Source organism: Erythranthe guttata, chromosome 5 (genome assembly GCF_056151865.1).
Source record: "Erythranthe guttata isolate IM_541 chromosome 5, IM_541, whole genome shotgun sequence".
Taxonomy (NCBI): Eukaryota; Viridiplantae; Streptophyta; class Magnoliopsida; order Lamiales; family Phrymaceae; genus Erythranthe; species Erythranthe guttata.
This window is the reverse complement of record NC_142537.1, coordinates 1,334,698-1,354,880: the sequence shown is the minus strand read 5'-3', so window position 1 is coordinate 1,354,880 and position 20,183 is coordinate 1,334,698. Positions and strand designations below refer to the sequence as shown.

Below are 20,183 nucleotides of genomic sequence, written 5' to 3'. Positions count from 1 at the left end.
GTGTTTGTTCCATACTCTTTCACTCACATAAGGGCTTGCTACATAGATAGAAAAGTTTGATTTGTCTCTGAAGTAGAGAGCAAGAAAGGAACGATCATCGTCATAGTCAAACTGTTGTGTCGTCGAAAAATGCCAAGAAGCATTCAATGCGGAAGTACGATCAAATGAGAGAGAGAGAGAGAGAGAGAGAGAGAGAGAGAGAGAGAGAGAGAGAGAGAGAGAGAGAGAGAGAGAGAGAGAGAGAGAGAGAGAGAGAGAGAGGCGAAGGTAATATATTCCGAATAGACGGTTTGGATCAAACAGTGAAAATCAACGGCAAAGAGTAAGAATCTAGAGGTTTCCAAAAGTTTGATCAGATCTGAGTGGACTTAAGTGTTAGTCTTGTGATTAGTTGGGCAGAATTCAGATGAATGGGCTGAATTCCAAATAATTCCAACAAAACATAGGCCTTTTTAGAGGCTCTTTTATACAAAATTACTTAAAAATATAAAGAAAATACACAATTATTTTTGCAACACTATTACCATACTGTAATTATTGTATACCAAAAATTTTGGTTGGTAATGGTAATAAATTTTGCAATGCAAAACTTAGGTAGTTGTAATTACCATATATATATATATATTATATAATATAATATATACCATACCCACCTTTAGTTGTGAGTCATCATATAGTTGCATGAAATTGACAAAAATCATTGCAATATTTCTTGTCCTTTGATTCCGATTCCTTATCACCTTTCCATATTAACATTCCATTCGTCTCAGCATTTTCATTTTATTTTAATACAACGAAACATTTTATTCATGTTTATAAACATGGAAAATTTAAAGTACATTTTTTTTTATAAATAAATATTAAAAAAAAAACAGAAAATAATTCAAGTGAGTATTTTTTTTATATATTTTTCATATTAATTAATTTAATCCTACATCTAAGTTTTGAGAATAAATTTGCAGGATATTCTCTAGTTCAAATTTTGCATGTCCGTTGAAATTTGGGAGTGATTGAAATAAATTTATGAATTTTGGATGTATATATAAATATTATGAAATTAATAGACCAAACTGAAAAGGGAAAAAATATTTCTGAACCGAAGCTAGTACCTAAGCTAAGTCTATTGACCAAAGAAACCCTGAACTTATTAATTATTACAAGCTATGTTTCGTAGGTAGAGTCTAGCTACGAAGGACAATAATGTAAAACATAAAAATGAATATGGTGAATCTAGATACATGCAAGATTTGGCTATGTCAGTTGCTAGCTCAAATTATGTTATCTTTATCACTAAAATACACAAACACAAAGTAAACAAACAAAAGCAAAGTTAACACATAAAGCTGTATATATCTATATATTTTAATATATATATTTGCATGACTTGTGGTACAAATTATGAATCTTGCAGGTAAAAGAAGTATAGATAATAGGGTTAAATACAAAAACACCCCTGTACTATGGACTTTGTATCATTTACCCCATGTACTACACATAAATACAAAAACCCCATGCTATTATATTTTTTCCAAAATATGACGAAAATACTCCTGCTAAACCTATAAATATAAGGATTTGTTTGAGCCATTTTCCACTATATTTTTTAACATTTTCGGTCAATTTTACTTGGGAAATTTTTATTTTTTCCTTCAAAACATTTAATTACTTAGATTTTTTTTTTAATTTCTGAATAAAACATTTTATTTTTGTCATTTTGAATTTATTCATTTTTCTCTTAAATGTCTTCCGGTAGTTCAAATTCTCAACAATAATAGGATTGTAAAGATGTTTGTAATCTTAGAATGTTTGAACTACCGGAAGACATTTAAGAAAAAAAAATGAAGAAACTCAAAATGACAAAAATAAAAGGTTTTATTTAGAAAATAAAAAAAATGTAAGCTATTAGATGTTTTGGAGAAAAAAGTATAAATACCAAAAATTTCAACATAAAATTGACTAAAAATGGTAAAATATATAGTGGAAAATGGCTCAATATATATATATATATATATATATATATATATATATATATATATATATATATATATATATATATATATATATATGCTTGAGTAGGGGTATTTTCGTCATATTTTGGAAAAAATGCAATGTGAGGGGGGTTTTTATATTTATGTGTAGTACAGGGGGGTAAATGATACAAAGTCCATAGTACAGGGGTGTTTTTGTATTTAACCCTAGATAATATTATATTTATTGAATTGTGAAATAACTAGGACCGGTAATTGAGTCGAACCTATCAGAAACCGGATTGTTTGGTCCGATTTTATTTGAGTCGAACCAAACTAATGGTGATTTTGGGCGAATTTGAGCCATTTTATCAAAGCCGAAAAGTTTAAAACGAGTTTAAGCTTACTATAATTCAACCTGAATTAAGCCCGATCAAATAAAAAAATTTAAATTTATTAAATTTATTATTTGACATATTTATTAACATTTATTTTTATACAGTTAGCACTAATTGACAAAACAATTGGCGATAAATGAAAATTTGAACTTACATTCGTCCATTGCAGTTGTTTTCAAGCTTATATTAAAAGTAATTTAACGAATTCAAAAGCATTTAACAAATATTTAGGTTTTTCATTGATATGAATTATTTAAATTTACAAATGATTATAAAATAAAAATAAACCATTACAAAAATTCATTTTTATTCAATTTTATGAATATTTGTAGTACATGGAGTATATATACATTAAATTTTTAAAAATGCATGTGTCCGTCACCGCCTGAACTAACGAACTAACAGTAATTAACGAAAATTACCAAAAGCGTTAAATTATTGAAATATGAGGGGTCAAATATGAAATCGGTGCAAACTAAAAGGATCAAAATTGTAATTTTTCCATTTTACTCTGAATCATCAACACTGTAATTAATTGTTCATAGTTCTTACACAATTAAATCAGTGGCGGTGGTCATGGTTAATAATCTAGAGCTCTGTTTTCTATGCCAGGCGTGGCTATAAATTCATCATCTCTCCTTAATAAGCTTTGCATTTTCTCTCTCTCTCTCTCTCTCTCTCTCCATATTTAATGTTTTCTTGATTGCTCAGTGTCATTCTGCACTACACAACTGCCTCAAATGTGACATAAATAAGGGACTCGTATGCAAATATTTCAACAACAAAAAAAAAAAAGAACCAATTTTTGTTTTTGCTTAAATGGCTTCGTCACAGTAATAAGTTGCAGAGGTTCCCAGAAGCAGCACCCATTCTGAAAATGGTACAATTTATTTTATTTATTTATTTATTTATTTTTTCAATTTACCCAATTATAGCAGCTTCCCATTGAATGCTTTTCCTATTCCCCCAATTTCACCATAGCTAGGGTTTCTTGATGAATGATTGACTCAGTAATTATATTTAATTCATGATGCTGAATTTAATTGCTTTTTTCTGTACACTTTCTTCACTTCTTTTATTGCACCGTTGCCCTGTTTTTTTCTGTGCATTAATGGCAGCTTTCAATTCAGTGAGGAGAGAAAAAAAATTATATATATAAATTTTGGTTCATATTTGAGGGATAATTAATTAATTATCTTTTTTTGTAATCTTGTTCTCAGTGGATTTTTTATTTTTGGAAGAAATTTTTGAAGTTAAGTTAGCATTCTTGTGAAGAAAAAAGATGGATATGTCTGGAAATGATACTAATGTGGGCCCACAATCGAGCGAAGATGCCGTAGATTATCGTGTACCTAATGTGTTATCGAATAATGTAACAAATACAACATCCATTGAAATGATTACATCAGCCAATCGAATGGTGAAGTCGTCTTGTTCTTCTTCAGCCCCTATGGTGGATTCTTTCTGCCCCTCTGTTTGGGAGCAGCAGAGTTTAGGCTATTGTGAAACGAGTGTTCGAAACGGAGCGTTGCTAAACGTGCTTCCTCATAGCTTAACTCACTTCCCAACCGATTCGGCTTTTATCGAGAGGGCGGCTCGATTTTCTTGCTTCAGTAATGGTGGGAGTTTTAGTGAAATGGTCAACCCTTTGACCGTTCTTGATCCTTTGAATCCTCGGATTCGGGCTGTGGGGCCCGTGCTAGGCCCGAACGAGGTTTTCTTGGGTAGTGGATCAAACCCTTTGAAAGATGAGAAAAACGGAGTTGATTTATCGGCTAATCAATCCGATGGGGCTGAATTTAGCAGGAGTGGCGAGCGAGAAGAGTCGAATGGAAACGGCTCGAAGAAGAGGAAGAGAATCGAAAAGGTTGAATCTTTTTTTTTTAATTATTATTTTTATTATTCTTGATTAAGAAAAAAAACATTCAATTTTATTATTGTTATTGATTTTTTTCAAATTGCAATTTTTTTTTCATGTGTCAGAAAAATGAAAATAATGAAGCACAACAAACATGTGTTGAGACCGCTGAAATTAGACAAAACCCCAAGGGCAAAAATGGTAATTTGGAGCCCCAAGGATCCGACTCGCCCAAGGAAGATTACATACATATTCGAGCACGAAGAGGGCAGGCTACAAATAGTCACAGTCTTGCTGAAAGGGTAATAGAATTTTCTTTTATAAAGTTTATTACAATTTTCTAAAAATGTATTTAATTGGATCATTAATTTCGATTATTCGTTTATATATATATATATATATATATATATATATATATATATATATATATATATATATATATATATATATAATTTAGATAAGGAGGGAGAAGATTAGTGAAAGGATGAAATTACTTCAAGATCTTGTCCCTGGTTGCAGCAAGGTAATTATTAGTCTTTAGTTTAATTTAATGCAGATAATCATTAATTTTTTATTTTAATTTTAATTTCTTGTCGTAAATCATTGATGTTTTTTTCTCTCTTAGCAGGTTACTGGAAAAGCAGTTATGCTCGACGAAATAATTAATTACGTGCAATCACTACAACGGCAGGTCGAGGTATACCCGATTTCGTCCGAAATTATTCAACTTTTTATGTGCAACTAATTATTAATTTTTTTTTTGTAATTATTTTAAATTTGTAAATTGTATTTTTCATTTCGTTCAGTTCCTATCGATGAAGCTTGCCACGGTGAATCCACGGATGGATTTCAATATTGAAGGATTAATCGCTAAAGATGTAAGTATATACATATATATATACACGATTATATATGCCCTTACTCGTCGCGTTTGAATCGACATTCGACCATGTACCGAGTTATATGTATGATTATCTATTTAAAGTAATTTATAAATATTGACAACAGATATTACAACCTAGAACCGGGATTCCATCTTCGATACCTTATCCGAATGATATGACTATGACGTTTCCTCCATTTCAACCAACTGTAAATGTCAGTGGCGGATTCAGACAACCTAATTCCCAAGTAAATATTCGTCAACGTCTTTTTTTTTTACTTTTTTATATATTATTTGTAAGTATATTTAACCTCAAAGTAATATCTAATTAATTAGCATATGCAGGCACCGAGTACTGCGTGGGAAGACGAATTTCACAATGTATTTCATAATGGCTTCAATTCGAGTTCTCCTCCTAATAATAGCCAAGATTTAAGTGGTATGTCTAATATATATATTAAATAATTATTTCTCGTACCAGTTCGTTTTATTCGACAAATATCCGAGCTGTGTCTTTTTTTTTTTCTTGCAGTTACTTTACCAGGTCACATGAAAGATGAAATTTAAATTTTTTCGGTGTTCGAGACCTTATTACATATATCCGTTTTTGCAAGTTGCTAATTCCGGTGCTGAAGTTGAAGATGATTGTTTTCGGGCTTCGAATAATAGAGGAACAAGATTATTAGATTAATGTGTGTTTTTTTATTTCATTCTTGAATGTAATATTATATATTATTCTTTGTTCAAATCTTTCTTTCTTGTTAGGCTGCTGTATATATATGGACTAGTAATATTTTTATTTCATTTTATTTTATAAAAGAAAATTGTTATTGGATATTGGACACGTCCTAAATTTAAACCAGTCCAATCAATCCACACAACCACACTGTTCAGACAGCCCATATTTGAACATTCATTTTATATTTTAGATAAATTACAGCCAACCCATGAGATAAGGTCAAATTATGAAAAAAATTCACTTATTTTGGTAATCACAACCACCCCCTCAGCTATAAATCTATTTACACATCCATATTTATGGTGTTAAATTCAACATATTTGTGGAATGTTCTCTAATTCGTACTCGTTTTATGAAAAAAATTGCAGTTTATGATGCACCATAATATAATATTTACAAGCTAGGAGATACATCTTATGATCATCTTGTTTCAAAATGTGGGGTTCGAATAGGGTAAAACGGGTACAAACTATAGGATATTCCACATAATTTATAAGATTCCACTAAATTTCACACTGCAAAAGTGGACATGTAAGAAGATTCGTAGTTGAGGGGCTAATTGTAATTATCCAAACATACAGGATTTTTTTCGTAATTTACCCAAATTTAAAAGAAATATTTATTGGACACGTCTTAAATTTACACTAGCCCAATCTGTAGACAGCCCATATTTGAACCTTAATTTTTTTTAGACCAGAATCTTAAATTGACCAATCTGTAGCAGCCTCCTAATCTTTTCTTTGACTGCTACCAACCAAAAAAGAAAAAATAATAATAATAATAATAATTATTATTATAATAAAAAATCTTGACTGAAATAGAAGTATCTTTCATAATGATAGAAAAAACGCCTACCATTCACCACATACGCCAACTTTCCATGATAATTAAATCAAATTACGTGGAAATAATAAATCGCTAGACGACAAAATACATAAAATTGGGCGTCCGTTCAGCACACCGAGAAGTCGTTATTCTTGGTTTCAATCACATCAAATTCAAAAAAAAAAACAATCAGATAAGAAGAAATGCTGACTACTGATTGCTAAATACGTGTTTCTCTTGTCCAATAAAAATAATTAAGATTTAGGTATTTCTTGTTCTTACACAAACTTTCTTATATCATATTTTTTTCATAGTGTTTTTATTACAACATTTTCACATTATTGCAGCACTGAATAGTTTCCGAAAAACGATGACGACAACAAAGGGGCAGAAGAAATCGAAGAATCCATCGCGAAAGTCGAAAAAGGAAGCGGTTTCCCTAACAATAAATGACGAAAAAGCCCCTCTCTTGATGCCGAAGAATAAGGCGGCAGAAGAAGAGCATCAAGAATTCAACGGGGCTTCGTTCACCGGAGCGGTTTTCAACTTGTCGACCACCATTATCGGCGCCGGGATAATGGCTTTGCCGGCAACTATGAAAGTGTTGGGGCTCGGGCTTGGAATTGTTGCCATAGTGTTCGTTGCGGTCCTGACGGAATATTCCGTCGGGTTGTTGTTGAGGTTTAGTAAAGCGGGTGGGGCCCGCTCTTACGGGGGCGTTATGGGGGGCGCGTTTGGGGTTGGGGGTAAAAGGGTCTTGCAAGTTTGTGTGGTGATCAATAATATTGGTGTGCTTGTTGTTTACATGATCATAATTGGTATTTTCTTTTAATTATTTTTTTTTAAATCTTGATTGTGAACTATCTTTTTTTTTTTTTTTTTAATAATTTTAATTTTGGATTAAATTGTGAATTAGGTGATGTGTTATCTGGATCAACTGCAAATGGGGTTCATCATGCTGGAGTATTGGAGGGGTGGTTTGGGGAACAATGGTGGAATAAGCGTTTCTTTGTTCTTGTTTTGACAACTCTTGGTGTCTTTACTCCGTTGGCCTGTCTCAAACGCATCGGTAAGGCGCTCTACTATTGAAATTTATCGAATCGAAATTAATTTTTGAATTTTTTTTTTATTATTGATATTTGAGTATTCGTATAATATGGTTGTAGAATCGAAATTCGATCCTTCTTGTTACCGGTCTCTAAGTCGAGCTGATAAGTAGAAAACGAACGTGTAAATACAATTGTTTGTAAATTAATCAGCTCCGATTGATCAAAACTTAATTGTCATAAGTGCCGTAAATTTAATTCCTTTAAAGTAGATATGATCCACGATTTTTAATTAGTTATGATATTACTTAAATGTAATGTGGAAATTGGAACGATATTTCTGAATTACATTGATTCCGATTCAAACATTTCCTACTTTGGAACAATATCTTTTTATTCTTAATTCTGAAAGTTCTGATTCCCACTTTTTTTCATAAGTGCACTCGAATCCTTATTAAATTTTGATTTCCAATCCGATTTAATTTTTGAAAAAAAAAATCTGAATTTTTTTTTCTTGCGAAAATTATGCTTATAATATTAATCATATAATTCTGACCATTCCGATCCAAAAATTTATGATCCAAGAGTAAGCTTTTTCATTCCAATTTTCCATTTTTCCATATTTTTCCGGAACAGAATTGGAATTAGCTCTTCACTTTCCAAAAAAAAAATTTAAATTTTTAATGAAAGTGCTAATTCGGATCCGATGCATCCGATTTTCACCTCACCATTCATTTTCTCTGCAGATTCATTGAGACACACATCTGCATTGGCAGTATTTCTTGCATTCGTCTTCCTCTTCATCACAGCCGGCATCTTCACCGTTAAATGGCTAAACGGAACCACCACAATGCCGAGATTTCTCCCAAACGCCGCCGACATCAACTCAATTTGGCAACTCTTCACCGTCGTCCCCGTTCTCGTCACAGCATACGTCTGCCATTTCAACGGTAACTTCAAAAAATAATAAATGATAAATTACGGCAACCCCAAGGTAAGGTCAAATTACGAAAAAAAACCCTCAAGTTTGGGTAATTACAATCATCCATCAACTATGAATTTTCTTACACGTCCAAATAATTTAAAAGATTCCACTACATTTGACACTGCAAGGGTGGACACTAAAGATGATTCATAGTTGATGAGTGGTTGTAATTATCCAAACATGATGGTTATTTTCGTAATTTGAGCTTACCTTAGGTGTTGCCTGTAATTTACCCAATAATAAATAAAAAAATAAAATTTTCTTTATCCACAGTGCACAGCATAGAAAACGAGCTGGAAGATCCATCGAGAATAAAATCAGTGGTCAGAACTTCATTAACACTTTGCTCAATTACTTACATAATGACCAGTTTCTTCGGCTACCTTCTATTTGGGGATTCAACCCTAGACGATGTTTTATCCAATTTCGACACGAATCTCGGAATCCCGTTCAGTTCTCAGCTAAACGACGCCGTACGTGTCAGCTACGCGCTTCATCTGATGCTTGTTTTTCCGGTGATATTTTTCCCCCTTCGCCAGAATTTGGATGGGCTTATTTTTCCATCTTTGCCCTCGTTAGCTACCGATAATTTCAGGTTTGGGATGCTGACAGCTGGGCTGATTTCTGTTGTATTTTTGGGTGCGAATTTTATTCCGAGTATCTGGGACGCCTTTCAGTTCACCGGTGCTACTGCTGCTGTTTGCATTGGATTCATTTTCCCTGCTTCCATTGTTTTAAGGTAATGTCTTCTTTTTCTTCTTCTTTTTTTTTTTTTGTGTGTTTGGCGGGGAAAATACAAGTTTATTGCAATTAGTGCCCATGTGTTTTATCGAATTGCTGAAAAACTACGTCATATTATTTTATTGGCAAAAATACCCTATGATTTTTTTTTCTTAGCAATTATTACCTTGTTTAGGGAGGTCATTGAGATGCCACATCCGGTCAAATACACCATTGAATAACTTTTCACTAAACACACATACACACATACATAAGGATGTATGTGTGATTATATTTAGATCGGTGGTTTATAATGCTTTAGTGTATTTGATCGGGTTTAGTATCAAATACACCGTTTAGAAGTTGTGTGCTAAAAAGGTAGAATCATAGGGGGGTTTTGGCAATAAAATAATATTATAGTATTTTTTATTAATTTGATATAACACAGGGCTACTAATGACAATAAACCCAGCAAAAAATTGTATGAATAAGAAGTTAATAAATGTGTTTATGTGTTTGTTTATTCAGAGATGCTGAAGGGATAAGTGGTACGAAGGACAAGATATTGGCGGTGTTCATGGTTGGTTTGGCCGTGTTCGCAAATTCGGTGGCTATTTACAGCGACGCTTACGCTATTTTCAGGAAAAACGTTTCACCTTCTCGCTAAATCAATGGGAAATGTATTGTATTTATTTTATTTTATGTTTGCTTAATTATTTAGTGATTTGTTCTTCTTGTAAGAAAACCACATTTTCCACGAAATTGAATGTTGACACAATTTGCACCCTCCACTTGAGGAGGGAAATGATTTGTGTGTCAATTTTGTGATTAAATATAAACATTACATATATTTTGATTGTATCTTGCCGACAAACGATGATGATTGATTAAGTCGCGCTGAAGTTTACGATATTGTTAAGTGTATATTTTAACACTTTATCGTATCTTTTTATTTGAGCTTTTGGTGTGTTTTAACGATAATTGGTGCTTAAAAAGTTGATTTATTGTATTTTAGGTACAAATTGAAGAATTGGAAAAGTATGGGGTCAAAACTGTAATTTTGGCGAAAATATGGGTCAAAAGTGAAAATATCAAAATTCTGAAGATTTAATGCTGAGACCCCCCGTCCCAGTTTTAGTGCAAATCATGGGACCCCCATCCCATACTCCGAAGTTGCGCAGTAAAGGGATTTTAATTGCACAAGGAAACTGCCTTCTTCCCCAAGTTCTTCACCCTATATAAGAACAAGCCAAGCACACAATTGAGATCTTTTTACACAATTTCAAGAGCAACAAAGCAATAACGAAGACGAAGAATTCGAAGACTTCAAGCATAGATTTATCGTCTATGATTTATTTTATTTTCTTTATCATAAGAATCACGAGTAGCTAAGTTTTTATTTCTAGGATTTTATTTGGAACCCTATGTGGGATTTATGAACCCAATTCTATGATTTTATGCAAGTTTTAATTCTGGATTATTTCTTCTTGTTTTATTAAGTTCATGAAACTGGCCACTTTATGCGCTTTTATGTTATTGTTAATCGCATGAATCGGAAGATCGGGTTAATAATTAGAACTGTGGTAGAAGAGCCTTTGTGGTATTAACATAGGAATATAGTTAATCTCTTAGGTAGCCATTATTGAGATTTGTGCTTAATGCTTTGTTCTAGAATTAATTGCATAGGAATATAGTAATTGAATCTAGAGTATTAGAATTGTAATACACGCGGAAGCGGGTTATGATTATTTTAGCATCTCAGGTTAATAATCCGGGTTAATTGCTTGCATAATTGAAGGAATTGGGGGAATAATAATCACATAGGGGGAAGAATAAAATCCTAGGCTTGTCTACTTTGATTAATCTTCGTATTTTAAATTGCTTTCTTGTTTTTGCTTGTTTTTAATTTAGTTTAATTTAGTTTATTAATCCTTATTCGACTGTGTAGGGTGGGCTTGATAATAATTGGTAGAATTTAGCGTCTAGGATTAGATAATTAAATATTCCATGTGGGTTCGATATCCGGACTTAATTGTCCACTATATTACTTGTACGATACGTGCACTTGCGTGTAGGTTTTCGACCAACAGATATACATGTACATGTCGTATAGTGACGTGTACATTCAATCAACCATTCAATAATAACTTTCTTCTTTCATTCATGTAAACCTATAATTATATGTGTCTCTTCTTCTTCTTCTTCTCCTCCTCGTTCGAAAATCAACAATGTCAAGCAGCGGCAAAAATGTAGTCCACATACTAGTGTTCCCATATCCAACACAAAAATGTCAGCCGGTGCGATGATATTGGGTTGGCCGATGGAGGCGGACCAATTTGTGAATGCTAAGCTGTTGGTGGAGTACAAGGGTGCGGCGGTCCTGGTGGCTGAAGGCGGTGGCACGGTGCCTGACTCGGATGAGTTGGCTCGGAAGATAGCTGAGTCGATGCGTGGGGGTGGTGTGGAGAAGGTTAGGGCAATGGAACTGAGAGATAAGGCGTGGGAAGCTATTAATGTCGGTGGGAGTTCTTACAGTGATTTGGATAGGCTTGTTCAAGAATTAGCCCAACTTAAAGTTATGAGCTAATAGCATATGGCCCCCTGTGTTATTTTTAATTCATGAAAACCCCCCGTGTTTAATAAATTAGCATTCACCCCTCCTATCTTGTGTTTGACATAGCATACAACGCCCTATTTACCATTTTGTTGTTGACTTAACTAACATGACTATACTACCCCCAATAAAAAGAAAAAGTAAAATACCTCAAACACCTAAACAAATTCTCTCTCCTCTGGCTCTTATTTTTTTTCTCTATCTTTTTTTCATACTAACCCGACCATTGGAAAAACTTAACGGTGGTGAACGGAATTTAGTACGGTTTCAGGACTTGATGGGTAGTTTTCGGGTTGGGCTGAATTTGGGTGGACGCAAGACGGGAGCACTTTGTGAACCAGGGTGGTGGCGGTGAGAATTTCGCAGAGGGTTCGCACTTGGGGAGGTATCAGTGGTGGTGGTGGTGGTGGTGTATGTAGGGAAACGAATTGGGGCCTGGATTTGGATAGCTCAATTTTTCCATCGCTTTTTGTGTGCTCGTTTTCACTCTCTCTTCCTTTCAATGCTTCAGCATTTTTTAGTGTCTTTAATTTTGATTTTTTGGTTATGACGAATATTATTTTATGTCTGTGGGCGTTGATTGATCGACTAATGATTTTGATGTGGTGAAACTTTGAACAAAATTATGAGCGGAGAAGTCCATGACCAAAAATATGAATCTTGGGTTTGGGTTGAATTGGGGAGAGGACTTTCTGAAAATGTCAGGGATCCAATTGAAAATTTTAAAAGTTTTGTTACGGGACTCATAAAAATTCTAGGGTGAATCTAATTTTTATAATTTATGATGTAGGGTATTTTTGTCTTTTCAAGTTAAAAACACACCCTAGTTGCATAATGCGCGCGTGCGACACACGTTAAGTCATCAGGGCCTTAATGATTTTGACTAACTTTTATAGAGGGTTTGTTGCTAATATTTTGAACACAAGGGGTTTTTTGGCAATTAGAGATTACAAAAGGATAGTATTTGCAAAAAATCCTAAAGTTATAAATGTTTAGAAAATTCGGTGTCAGCGCTGAGGTATGGTCAAATTACGAAAAACACTCTTATTTGTTAGAAATTACAACGATCTCTCAGTTATGAATCTTCTTTCATGTCCATTATTTCGATGTCAAATTTAGTGGAATCTTTTATTTTATATGATATATTCTCAAGTTTGTACGCGTTTTATCCCATTCGAGCTCCACATTTTGAGGCAAAATGATCACAAGATGTACTTTTTGGCGTGTACATATTAGATTGTGGTGTATCATAAACTGCATTTTTGCATTAACGAGTACTAACTAGAGAAATTCAATAAAATCTAGAAGATTATGATCAATTTGACACCATAAATTGAACATGTAAGAAAATTTATAGTTAAATGATAGTTGTAATTACCAAACATAGGGGTTTTTTCATAAATTTACATAACCTCAGGGGTGGTTGTAATTTACCCATGAATATAAAATAATGCAAGTGCAAATCGATAGTTAATTTGGATTCAAATCATATTTATAATTGTATTTAAAAAAATTAACTTACAATTACATGCAATAAAATAAAACAAAATAAAAAATTAAAATACTCTACTAATGTTAGATTTAAGTGGAATTCCTCCCAACCGACATATATATTGCACAGTTGCCAGTTGCCGGTTGCAACTCACCCAGATTCGCCACTTTGTGTTGTCATCAAACAGTATAACCTTCTTTCCTCTCTCTCTCTTTCTTTCTCTCTCTCATCTTTCTCTCTCTCACACACACAAACACACAGAAACAATGGCGGGCGGCGAAAATGGAGTGCACATACTAGTGTTCCCATACCCAGCACAAGGGCACATGCTTCCACTTCTCGATCTATCTCACCAACTCTCTCTCCGAGGTTTATCCATTACAATCTTAATCACTCCGAAAAACCTCCCAATCTTGAAACCACTTCTATCAGCCAATCCTTCAATCCAAACCCTAGTTTTCCCATTCCCAAAATACCCCTCGATCCCACCTGGTGTAGAAAACATCAAAGATCTAGGCAACAAAGGGAATATACCAATGATGCTCGCCCTCACCCAACTCCAAGACCCAATAATCCAGTGGTACAGGTCACACAGTAACCCCCCTGTTGCCCTCCTCTCCGATTTCTTCCTCGGCTGGACCCACCACTTAGCAAACCACCTTTCTATTCCCAGGATTGTTTTTTACTGTTCTGGAGCCTTTGCAGTAAATGTTTTTGACCACCTCTGGACCAATCCAGAGGCAGTACAACCTGGGGGTGAGGTAAAGTTTCAAGATTTACCCGGGTCGCCGAGTTTTACTTGGGACCAGCTTCCTTCCCTGTTCCGCCAGTACATGGAATCAAATCCCAATACCGACTTGGACTCGATCAAGACTTCAATGGCTGCCAACTGTTTGAGCTGGGCTTCTGTTTTCAACACTTTCGACGCCTTGGAGCACGAGTTCTTGGACTACTTGAATAACAAAACGGGCCATCCACGGGTCTACAGCGTCGGCCCGATCGATATGGTTGTTGGATCCGACAAATTGCGGGCGGGTCATGACAATGCTCATGCTGACACCGCGTTGATGTCATGGCTCGATAAATGCGAAGATGGGTCCGTTTTGTACGTGTGCTTCGGGAGTCAAAAGATTCTCAACAAAGCCCAAACGGAGGCACTGGCGAACGGGCTCGAAACAAGTGGCGTCCCCTTCGTTTGGATCGTGAATGACCACGGATCGGTACCCAACCCTGTTTCGAAAAGGGGCTTCGTTGTAAATGGGTGGGCCCCGCAGAGGGCGATACTGGGTCACCGGGCGGTGGGTGGGTTTCTGAGCCATTGCGGGTGGAACTCGGTGCTGGAGGCGGTGGGGTCCGGGGCGGTGATATTGGGGTGGCCGATGGAGGCGGAGCAGTTTGTGAACGCTAGGCTGCTGGTGGAGCGCAAGGGGGCGGCGGTCTTGGTGGCGGAAGGCGGTGACTCGGTGCCTGACTCAGCTGAGTTGGCTCGGAAAATCGCCGAGTCGATGCGCGGAGATGCTGTGGAGAGAGTTAGAGCAAAGGAACTAAGAGATGAGGCGTGGGAAGCAGTTAAGATTGGTGGGAGTTCGGACAGAGATTTGGATAGGCTTGTCCAAGAACTAGCCCAATTAAAAAGTCAATAATTAATGTTTGTAATAATTCAGCATGTATTTGCCTCAAATAAAAAGTTTGATTTCAACACTATCATTTGCTTCTTACACTGCTATAGCTGAAGAAACACATACATATCAACAAAGCGTTTTCTACTGTATTAATTATTAGTTATCCATAATTTCACCTTTCTTTCAAAATAAACAATCATTACATCTAATCTTAATTAAATGAAATTTGAAGTCCAAATATCCCAGCATGTAAGTCGCATAATAATCAAACACGAAGTTCTTCGCATGAAACTAGGCATTATATAAACAAATAAATCATACCTGAAAAAAGTGCACAATGTCGATATGAAGGTAGCCGAGTAGACAAAGTTCTCGACCAAGTGTCCTACATTTGAAATATATAGTCGAGTATACATTAGTTAACAATTATAATAATTTAACGATATCAAAACAGTATGAAAATGAATGGAAAATGATAAAATAGAGTAACATACCATCTAACAGCTGTTTGATTATGTGAAGCACCACCAAAACTCGTCTGTCATATGAAATTCAACCAAGATAAAGGCCACATTTGGTCATCAAAGCATATAATTGAATCTCGGCCCTAAAATATCCAGCTCGGTTAAACGAATCAACCATAACCAAACAAATCGGCTGGTCAGGTGCAACGCTGTTCCATAGCATCAATCGAAAAAAATCCATAGCTTCATGTAATAAAAACCTTTTGCACAGTCTATTAATCACAGCACTATAATCTCTCACCGAAATTTCAAACCCAATCTCAGCCATTCGAAGAAAGAGTACCATAGCCCTTTCAACATCTCCCCCCTTTACACAGATTGCCTTTATAAGAGTCGTATACGCAACTTTAGACAACCTAGTATTTTGTTCTTGGAGAAAATTAAATACTCTTTCAGCCTCACCTAAGTCCCCATACACACAAAAACCATTGATAAGAATGTTGTACGTGGCACAACTTGGCTGAACATTAAGCTTAACCATCTCTTCGTGTAATTGAAATGCTCTATCGAAATTTCGCTCTTTACAGAAACATTTTATCAGAGTATTGTAAGAAATTTGATCCGGATAGAGACCCTTTGCTAACATATCCTTGAGAAGTCGGTCGGATTCTTCGAGCTGCCCGTTCTTACACAGTCCTTTCATAACCACTGTGTAAGTCACTTGATTCGGCTCGATGCCATCTGCTTTCATTTCATCAAGCAGCACGAATATTTCTCTTATGTTTCCCGCTTCAGAAAATGCATTCATTAGCGTCGTGTAAGAAACAATAGTCGGGACTAAATCATGTTTCTTGATTGCATCGAACAACTTTTTGGCATAGGCTAGTTTTCCAGCTTTGCAATATCCATTTATTAGGGAATTGAATGTAACTACAGTTGGGGAAATCCCTTTCTCCGATATTTTGTTGAACAATTCAACAGCCTCCCCCATATTACCGAGTTTAATATATCTATCTATTATAATGTTGTACAAGACAACATCCTGCACCAAGTCACTATTTGTCAACGTATTGAAATAGCTCCTTGCTTCATATATTGTTCTCTTCTGACACAATCCCAATAGAATAGATCTGTGTAGGAAAGAATTTCGGATAATTCTCTTCATGCTCATCTCGTTGTATAATTCGACGGCTTTCTGCACTTCCCCAATCTTGCAAAGACTGTGAATTATCATAGAATACATAAAAAGATCTGGTTTAAAACCAACCTTTTCCATTTCAGAAAGCAACTCCAGAGCTTCGATTATGTGCCCACTTTTACACAAGCTGATGAAAAGCACACGATACGAGATACTATTTAACTGAAGACCCTTCGACAGCATCTCCTCTCTAAGCCTAAAACCCTCTTCAACATTACCTATCTGGCAATGCCCACAGATCAGTATTGTGTATGTCAGAATATCAGGATTCGCCTCTTTTCGCAGCATTTTCTTGGTAAATTCCCCAAATTCACCCATCATACCAAGTTGACGAAACCCTTTAGAAAAAATGTTGTACGTCACTTGATCGGGCTCCAATCCATGTTTTTCCATATCCTTTGTAAAGTCCAATGCTTCTTCTGGTAAACCAGTGATGCAGAGCCCATGAATAAGGATATTGTAACTATATACATCCGGAACTAATCCGTACTTAAACATTTTACAGAAGAATGATTTTGCGATATCTACAGAACCCAGTCTACAGAAACCTGACATCAGAGTGTTGAACCAAACAAGACAAGGCTCGGCATGTTTCTCTTGCAACTGGCGCAGAAACGCGACTGCCTCGTGAAACAAAGACTGCCTGCATAGACCATCGAGGAAAATTGAATTCGTGTAATTGGTTGGAAGAAATCCTTTAGCTTCGATACTGTCGTAAAAATCCTGCATGGTGTCTCTTTGCCTCAAGTTGTGCAACAAGCTATTGTATGTCATAATTGATGGTCGGACGCGCGATTCCTTCATCTTTTCAAGGGCGAAAAGGGCATCATGGACCATATCACTTCTAGAATAAACGAATGTCAGCATATCCCATACCATTATATTTGAATCCCATCCACTGAAGCTTTTCGAAAGCAGCTCACATAGTGAGGGTGCAGAGCCAGACCCTGATAGAAATCATAAAAAAAAAAATCTATAGTAAAAGATGAATCAGCAGTCGAAAATTGATTCCATCATGCAACTCAGCAAGAAGAAGTTATGATACATGTGAAGAAAATGCCCTAATTTTTCTATGAACTATCAATCCAATAATCCAATCAACTACAATTTTTGCAAATAAAATGTGGATTATACCTTCTTCCTGAAGCACTCGCTGCAGATGGCACTGCAGTGCACGGGATCGCTTCTTCTCTGCCAAACAATGGGCGACGACGAACTGCGAATTTCGGGAGTGCTTGAATCCAAATACATTCTGCAACACGAAGAAGAACTCGATTGCATTTTCCGAGCTGAGTTTCTCGATAATGGCGTCAATCTCAGATGGTCCCAATTCGAGAACTTCGTACTTGAACGACGCATTTCTTTGGAGGTAACTGAACAAGAGCTTAGTACTATGACGAAGCGGGGGAGAGTTGAAATGACCTAGAATTCGTGAGACGCTGTCGTTTTGAGGGGAATCCGTGGCGGCGGCGGCGGCGGCGCTGAAGGAGGAAAGGATTTGAGGGTTTGTTGAGAAGAGTGGAGTGAGAAAACGATGTCGTCTGGTGGTTGATCTGAGCATTGAGCATCGTGACTCAGAACAGGGGAGAAGAAAGCTAGGGTTTTAGGGTTTTAGAAAGATGTTGATTTGATGCAGGTTTTAGGAGGAAAGTGCAAAACGACGTCGTTCCGATTCGTGGGTTTCAAGTTTCTCCTTTCTAATATATTTAGGGTAAAATTCATTTTGCACCCCTGTACTATGAGAAATGTATCGTTTACCCCCGTGATGTATGAAAAACATCAAATACCCCCCTGCCGTTAACTTTTTTCTTGAATCCGTTAGTCAAACCCTTTGACTGGCCGTTATAAAGACCCGTTGGCTTTTTTTTTACGAAATTACCCCCAAAAATCTCTATATAGGTTTTGTTTAAGTGGCCAATTTTTTGGATACGTTTGTTTTTGCTGGAAATAATAAGAAACATGTTCAGTTGTTTTTGAAGAATCTAAAATTAAGGTGTTTGGTTACAATCATTATGAAACATAGTTAGTTGGTTTACAAATATGTGGATCTAATACAAATGAAGAATTCAAGAACAGAAGAAAAAATGGGTGAAATAGTGAAAAAAACATGTTGAAAATAGTGAAAAAATGGCTGAATAAGTGGGAAAATTTAGTAAAAAAATGGCTAAAAGTAGACAATCTATATATAGAGATTATTGGGGGTAATTTCGTCAAAAAAAAGCCAACGGGTCTTCATAACGGCCAGTCAAAGGGTTTGACTAACGGATTCAAGAAAAAAGTTAACGGCAGGGGGGTGTTTGATGTTTTTCATACATCAGGGGGGTAAATGATACATTTCTCATAGTACAGGGGTGCAAAATGAATTTTACCCATATATTTATTTCTTTATTTTTAAATTTTTTGTTTGACAAGTTTTCCTTTCTATTTCTTTTTACATTTTCCTTTTCTTATGACATACTACTTCAAAAAATTAGGGTATATTACAACCATAACTGACGTATGGTTAAAATAAAAAAATAAAAAAAATCTTATTTGAATAATTACATCTACTCCATAACTATGAATCTTCTTACATCTTCATATTTACGGTGTTAAATTCAACATAATCATCTAGATTTCGTAGAATGTTCTTTTGTTTGTACTCATTTTGTGTATTATTACAGTTTCTGATGAACCACAATCTGATATATACAAGCCAAAAAACGCATCTTATGAACATCTTATGAACATCTTGCTTCAAAATGTGAAGCTCGAATGGGATAAAACGGGTACAAAAGTGATAATATTCCATATAATCAAGAAGATTCCACTAAATTTGAAACCGCAAGGGTGGACGTGTTAGAAAAGTTATTGTTGAGGGGGGTTGTTGTAATTATCCAAACACGAGGCAAGTTTTCGTAATTTAATCATACATCAAGGGTGGTTGCAATTTACCCTAAATTTTGTTATAATAATATAAGGGTAATTGGCATTTTCAACCCTACAATTATACTCATTTGGTCTTTGCACCGTTAAATTAAAAATATGACAAATTGCACCCTCAAATTAAGGTTTACTTGGCATAGTGCACCCCAAAACCTAAAAGTAGTAAAGAATAAAAGGACTTTGGAGGAACTGAAAGGGTAAGTTTGTGAATAAATTCACTACTAACCGTTTTAATTACAAAAAATATTTATATTTTTCCTCGTCCATGGATGTAATTAACAATAATTGACCATTTTGCCTATTGAATTATGGTAAAATCATTTTCTCGGACACATGCTTTAGCAGAAAAGTGTTTTGGTGGGACAATGTGCCAAGCAAATCTTAATTTGAGGATGTTATCTACCGTACTTTTAATTTAAGGGTGCAAAGTGCCAAATAAATATAATT

General features: G+C 35.3%; 4 protein-coding genes and 1 pseudogene across 6 annotated transcripts; 4 read left to right on the top strand and 1 right to left on the bottom strand.

Annotated features, from left to right (window-relative positions):
- Window positions 1-2,898: 2,898 nt before the first annotated feature.
- On the top strand, window positions 2,899-5,943 carry LOC105974761 (transcription factor bHLH49). 2 transcript variants are annotated; one of them, XM_088818456.1, is made up of 9 exons: window positions 2,899-3,245; window positions 3,586-4,232; window positions 4,349-4,525; window positions 4,681-4,746; window positions 4,852-4,920; window positions 5,030-5,101; window positions 5,232-5,354; window positions 5,443-5,545; window positions 5,639-5,943. In XM_088818456.1, exons 2-9 carry the CDS (start codon window positions 3,648-3,650, stop codon window positions 5,671-5,673), a joined length of 1,230 nt encoding a protein of 409 aa, XP_088674582.1. In that variant the 5' UTR covers window positions 2,899-3,245; window positions 3,586-3,647; the 3' UTR covers window positions 5,674-5,943. The 2 variants fall into 2 exon arrangements, with proteins under 2 accessions (XP_088674582.1, XP_088674583.1); XM_088818457.1 differs by having other exon boundaries at window positions 2,909-3,245; window positions 5,452-5,545.
- Window positions 5,944-6,817: 874 nt separating this feature from the next.
- LOC105974773 (amino acid transporter AVT6A) lies at window positions 6,818-10,282 on the top strand. 2 transcript variants are annotated; one of them, XM_088818460.1, is made up of 6 exons: window positions 6,818-6,935; window positions 7,018-7,488; window positions 7,587-7,739; window positions 8,463-8,666; window positions 8,975-9,440; window positions 9,950-10,282. In XM_088818460.1, the coding sequence occupies exons 2-6, from the start codon at window positions 7,041-7,043 to the stop codon at window positions 10,086-10,088; spliced, it is 1,410 nt and encodes a 469-aa protein (XP_088674586.1). In that variant the 5' UTR covers window positions 6,818-6,935; window positions 7,018-7,040; the 3' UTR covers window positions 10,089-10,282. The 2 variants fall into 2 exon arrangements, with proteins under 2 accessions (XP_088674586.1, XP_012855376.2); XM_012999922.2 differs by lacking the exon at window positions 6,818-6,935 and having other exon boundaries at window positions 6,943-7,488.
- A 1,426-nt stretch (window positions 10,283-11,708) lies between these two features.
- On the top strand, window positions 11,709-12,008 carry LOC148770383 (UDP-glycosyltransferase 89A2 pseudogene; annotated as a pseudogene).
- A 1,497-nt stretch (window positions 12,009-13,505) lies between these two features.
- LOC105974730 (Tetratricopeptide repeat (TPR)-like superfamily protein) lies at window positions 13,506-18,492 on the bottom strand. Its single transcript, XM_088818459.1, has 3 exons — window positions 17,946-18,492; window positions 15,644-17,758; window positions 13,506-15,534 (listed from the first exon to the last, which is right to left on the bottom strand). The coding sequence occupies exons 1-2, from the start codon at window positions 18,370-18,372 to the stop codon at window positions 15,702-15,704; spliced, it is 2,484 nt and encodes an 827-aa protein (XP_088674585.1). The 5' UTR covers window positions 18,373-18,492; the 3' UTR covers window positions 13,506-15,534; window positions 15,644-15,701.
- On the top strand, window positions 13,608-15,231 carry LOC105974731 (UDP-glycosyltransferase 89A2). Its single transcript, XM_012999874.2, has one exon. The coding sequence runs from the start codon at window positions 13,608-13,610 to the stop codon at window positions 15,168-15,170; it is 1,563 nt and encodes a 520-aa protein (XP_012855328.2). The 3' UTR covers window positions 15,171-15,231.
- Window positions 18,493-20,183: the final 1,691 nt, after the last annotated feature.